The 5,996-nt window shown below is 42.9% G+C and overlaps 1 protein-coding gene across 1 annotated transcript in view; it reads left to right on the top strand.

Moving 5' to 3' along the window:
* Positions 1-5,996, top strand: part of LOC109377737 (sialic acid-binding Ig-like lectin 6) — a 21,565-nt gene that overhangs the window by 6,575 nt on the left and 8,994 nt on the right. The window contains exon 6 of the mRNA XM_019634171.1: positions 5,770-5,865. Coding sequence (XP_019489716.1) covers positions 5,770-5,865 — 96 coding nt within the window. The remainder of the gene's footprint in view (positions 1-5,769; positions 5,866-5,996) is intronic.

Here is a 5,996-nt window from a genome sequence, read left to right on the forward strand (position 1 = left end):
AAATGCAAATTACAACCATACTTTGAGGTTCCCCCACCCATTATTTTATAAGATAGTTATTATTTTTGAAAAATACTAAAACAGGACATAACACGTGTTGGTGACATTGTGAAGGAAGTATAACTCTATGCTTTGCTGTTAAGGTTATAAAACTGTGCATCTTCTTCAAGGTTCCTCAAAACATTAAAAATAGAACTACTATATGATCCAGTAATTTCACTTCTGGGTATTACCCCCCAAAATAGAAAGCAGGACCTTGAATAGGTATTTATGCATCTCTGTTCTTAGCAGCATAATTCACAATAGCTAGAAGGTAATTGCAACATAAGGGCCCATCAACAGAGGAATGGAAGGACTAAATGTGGCAAACACATACAATGGAATATTATTCAGCCTTAAAAAGGAAGCGAATTTTGACACATGTTACAATACGAACTGAAGACGCTATGTGAAGAGCAACAAGCCAGTCATTAAAGGACAAATACGTATAATTCCACTTACATGAAGTCCCTAGAGGAGGCAAATTAATTCACACTGAAAGTAGAATGGTGGTTACCTGGGTCTGGCCCAGTGGGATGCAGGGTTGTTCTTTTCATGGGCACAAAGTTGCAGTTTGGAAAAATGAATAAAGCCCTGGAGAAGGACGGTGGTGACAGTCGCACACCATTATGACTGTACTGTATGTGACAGACCTAGTCAATTAAAAATGGTTAAAAATGGTGATGTTTTTATTATGTATATTATATCATAATTATAATAAAAAAAAGAGGCCAAGGATTTAATCAGCAAATTCACCAAAGAAGACCAATAATGGCAGCTGAGCACATGAAAACATGCCCCACACCTTTGTTAGGCCATTGTAAATTGAAACCACGATGACATACAATGGGATGTCATTAGTATTAAGATATTAGTAATAAGACTTAGTAATAAGACATTACAAACTACAGATACATACAACTGGGATCAACTTCCAAAGTATTGTGCTGAGTGAGAGAATATAGACACAGATGAGTACATTTCTAGAACTTCCCCCATAGACAGAATTAATTCACCATGATGGAGAGTGTATCAGTGCTTACCTGGGGCTGGAGGTGGGTGTGATGAGCTACAAAGGTGTGGGGAAAGTTCTTTGGGGTGGTGGAAATCTCTTATATCCTGATTGTGGTGGTCTACATTTGTTTAAATTCACAGAAATGCATATTTCAGGCGGGTACATTTTATTTTATGTAAATTATAAAGTTCTTCAAAGAAGCACAATGAGAAGTCACAGAAGCTTCCCATCTATGAACATTGTATAACTTTCTTTACTATACATCCAACTGTGTTGGGCATTCTATTATGTGCTACATTCTTACTTTTTTTTAACAACCTAGAATAAAGTATTATTTTGCTTATTGGAGACTCATTTCCTTATACATCAAATAAGGGTACAAAAATCTCTCTATGTTAGTAAGACTGAAGGACCATGTATACAGACACTGCTGTATTTGAAAGATTATACAAATACATCATGGCAAATACTTTTATGTCACTGGGGTCAAGAATTTGTCAGTGACACACACAGAGTGAGATGGAAAACCACATTAGCTGTACCTAAAATTTTAATTGTTGCTGCGTATTCCAAAAGGTTTTCCAGAAATATTATATTTTAGAACTACATTTAACTGTGAGAAACAGACTTTTTTCAACAACTCTTACTTATTTTTATTTTGTGTAGAAATTAGACCCTTCATAGTCCCCCAAAGGATTTGAGATGACTTACAATTTTATAGCACTTCCAAGGTAGCAATTTTTTTAAGGCAGAACAGAAATCACCTAGAAAAATGACATAATTGTACAAGGAATCTTGAATGACACTATTTTTGAAATTAAGTACTAAATATAACCCTGAGATACCTAGCAGCCAATGCAACAAGGGAAATGTGAAATCTTATTGTCTGATAAAAGAAAGTGTGTAGTTTACTTGAAAAGGCAAATATCTTATTGCTAAAGGCTGGGAGAAACATATTCCATATGGAATTGTATAACATTGTATAACATAACAAAAAATGCCTTTTATACATTTGTTTATCCACAACTTTGTTGCAGATAAACGAGCAAGTACTTGGAGAACTTGAGGCAGATGTTTCACATGACAGGAAATGCTAATCTGTGTGATGAGGAAGTAAACCCGTCTCTCCAGTTCAAACAGCACGGAATCAAGGGAATCACAGAAAAAGCTTCCAGTGCACTGGCTCACAGATCATGTGTTCTCTCTTTGTTTTACATGAAGAAGCCACATCATTTTATTTTAGACATGCCATTGAAACATCAGGAATCAGCATATTAGATGTAAAAGCAAAACTCACTCATAATTTTAGAAATTACCCAGTATGCTTGCAGAATACATGGGAAACTCACCAGTAACTGCAGCTCTAAAGTCTGGCAGTTGCATGTGTTTGGGGAGGAAGTGACGTCACTGAATGGGGAACATGTCACTGGCATAGACCAGGTCCATCTTATCCCTCCTTGTGTCCAGCCAACCAACACTTAGAGGCTCACTGAGTGTTTAGTGGATGGATGGATGCTGCCTTCACTTCACCTGGGACCTTAATATTTCTTCTGACCCAGATACTCACCCAAACGCTAAAGAATCCTACACTTTGCAAGACCAACACCTGAGGGTCTTGATGCGACTGTGACCCTCCAGATCAAGGCAGCGGGTACTGGCTCTGTGGTGTAGACAACACTGCTCAGAACAGCCCCTCAGTTGGGAGGGCCTTAGGAGATTCACATGTCCTCAGAGGTCGTGGTCCTTCTCTGGTGCTGGAGGGAAGCCCCCGTGAGGGTCAGGACCTGAGGTCTGCTTCCTGTCTGCTCCTCTCTGGGTGGGTGTCCGGGTCTCTGGTCTGTGGGGTGTCCACCCTCAGTGCTTAGGGGNTTGGTGCAGATGCCAGAAATGCAAGAGTGCAAATGGCATCAAAAATCTGTCATCAAGAAGTTGTCGTTCTAGAACATGAGTATAGATATACAAAGAATTGAATAAAAATATTGTGGCATGTTGGATGGTGATATCTGTTTGTGGAGGAATCACTTAAGGGAAGAATTAGGTGACACATGGGGGGACAGTTCCTTACACCTGAGAATGTGAAGAGTGATGTTTGAGCACAGACTTGGAGGCAGTGAGAAAGCATGTTCTGTGTTGCCTAACAGAGTTCACCCAGAAAAACAGGAAAGCAGTGTCACAGCTCTGAGGCAGAAGCAGCCTGGCGTCTTGTGGGACAAGTGGTGCTGTCACAGCACAGGGAGGCATGGGAGGGGCTGCTGGGAGGGTGATCTCTCATGGACACCCCATGTGAGGCTTTGCAGGAAATGCAGGAAACTGGCAGCCTCGGAGGAGAGCAGAGACATGACAGAGCGCCCCTTGTAGCAGCATCCCCATGGCTGCTCTGAGCACAATAGGCCAGAGTGTGACCACGGCTGCAAAACAGAGAGGGCATGGAGGGCAGGAGGTGACGGTGGTTGAACCAGGGAGGTGCAGGGGAGGCTGAGGTTCTACTTTTGTATATTTTGAAGGTCAAGTTGACTGAATTTTCTATTGGATGTGGGGATTGAGGGAAAGAGAAGAACGGGGACGGTGCCCAGATGTTTCTCCCAAGCACCTGGGAGGATGTGGATGTGTTTCATGGATGCAGACAGGAGGGTTAGGAGGGTGATGTTCATTCTGAGCAGCCACTTGATAGCGACTGGGGCTGCCAGTGAGAGAGCTGGATATAAGGAGAGGGGTCCAGACTGGAGACGTGAACACACACAGCCAGTGTAGGTGATGATGCCTGATGAAGTCAGAAGAGGTCTGATGGCACATGGAGGAGAGAAGTCACAGGCAACACATTGTCTCTGGTGATCCTGACAACATTGGTTTCAAGATTGGTGGGAAAGGTGTGAAGATGTGACGGAGCTGACTCAGGAGATCCCGGAGGAGGGGATGGGAAGGGTGGTTACAGACGAGCCTGTGAGGAATTTGGGTGCAAAGAGGGACAGAGGAATGGGTCTGGTGAAGGGGGTCTTGCTCTGGTGCTTCTCTGCATCTCCCAGCGGGGCTCACTGAATTCCCACCTGCACTGGTTTCCTGGGGCCACTGAAACAAATGACTACACGCTCAGTGTCATGAAAGAAGGAAATTTATTTTCTCAGTTCTGGGGGCCAGAAATCTGTTCAGGGAAGAAAAATATCTTCTCCCTCTGCCCTTCCACATTCCCAACTGAGACCCTTGCAACAAAGAAAGATTAGGCACCACATCTTGGGGTACTTGTCCAGAACCCCATCCTCTGAAATCAGTTTTGCTGGCAAGCTGTTAGTTGGGATGCACTCGCTCCAGAATCCATACCTTGCTTCCTCCAGGTGATGTGGCTACCAGCTTTCCCTGGCTTGGGGCTGCATGACTGCTCTGTCTCTGTGGTCACATTGCCGCATCCTGCTCTGTGTACAGTCCTTAAATGACACTTGTGACTAGATTCAGGAGCCAATGCTCATATTCTAGGATGATCTCCACATCAAGATCTTTCCCTTAATCTCATCTGTACACACCCCTTTTCCTTATCAGGGAACATTTGCAGGTACCAGGGACTAAGACCTGGATATCTTTGGGTGGCCATTATTCAGCCCACTGGACTGCTCATGTGAACTTTTGCACCCCTGGATGTCCCATCTGGCCTCCAGGCCTTGTTTACTCTGCTTTTCCATATCCAGATAATTATTGGGTCACTTCATTCTAAAACATGAATGACATGTTTTAGAAAATAGTAGCTTGCTGTTTTGAGAAAGCCAATATTAAGAGAGCAACAAGGAAATATTAAATCTGGGCAGGGGNTCTGTGCCTGTGAGGTGTTCCCATTTCTGGATGGATTCTAGCTGTGTACATATCTTCAGTGGAGAACCAAGGCATTAAGTTTTTGTCTGAATGGTATTCCATTTATACACATATCACATTTTTTACATTTATTGATCAGTTGATGGAAGTTTGAGTTGTTTCCACTTTTTGGCTGAGCTGCTATGAACATTGGTGTACCTGTTTTTGTGTGAACATATGTCTTCTGTTTCCTTGGGCATAGAGTTGGGAGTGGAATTGCTGGGTCAAGCGGTGGTTTCTGCAGTTATCTTTCTGAGGACATGCCAGACTGTTTTCCACAGTGGCAGCATTCTTTTCCATTCCCACCAGCAATGTATGAGGATTCCAATTTCTCCATCCAATTACCAACTCTGTTGTTTCCCTTAAAAAGAAATGAGAGGCTACTAGTGAGTGTGAAGGGTTATTTCATCATGACTCTGAATTCCATTTAAGTAATGATAATGATGTCTCTCATTTTTTTATGGATATATAGCCATCTGTATGGATTTTTGAAGATTTATTTTTTCAAGTCCTGTGCCCATTTTTTAATTGTGTGATTGGCTTTGCGTTTTTTAGTTGTAAGAGTTTTTTTATATGTGCTGCATACTAATCCTTATCAGATCTCTGAGTAGCAAATATTTCCCCCCATTAAATGAGTTGGCTTTTTACTGTATGCATGGTGTCAATTGATAAACAGAATGTTTCGTAGGATGACTTCCAAGTTGTGTATTTTTTTCTGATGCAACTGCTGAAAGGTCAGGACATGGGTTAGGGTGAGGGCATGGGAGGCCCTACAACCAATGTTGCAGGAAGGCCCAGAGGACAACATCCAGAGTTCTACTTAGAGAGGAAGATACACAGGACTGCAGTTGACCCGGTGAATCTGTCCTTGTCTCTAGTCCCTACAGGGAAATCAGGGCCCAGGTGGTGCTGGTGGCCATCGGGGAAGTGGCTGTCAAGTCCCTGCTCCTCCTTCTCTGCCTCATCGTCCTCATGTGAGTTCTGTCCAGTGAGGGGGGAGGCATGGGGAAGGCAGGGGGCATGTGACTGAGTCCCAGAATCAGGGCTGGAATAACCTGAATGAGTTATGGATGGGCACAGTAGAAGGTGAAGTGGTGGTGAATGA

Source organism: Hipposideros armiger, unplaced genomic scaffold (genome assembly GCF_001890085.2).
Source record: "Hipposideros armiger isolate ML-2016 unplaced genomic scaffold, ASM189008v1 scaffold_1531, whole genome shotgun sequence".
In the NCBI taxonomy this organism is placed as follows: Eukaryota; Metazoa; Chordata; class Mammalia; order Chiroptera; family Hipposideridae; genus Hipposideros; species Hipposideros armiger.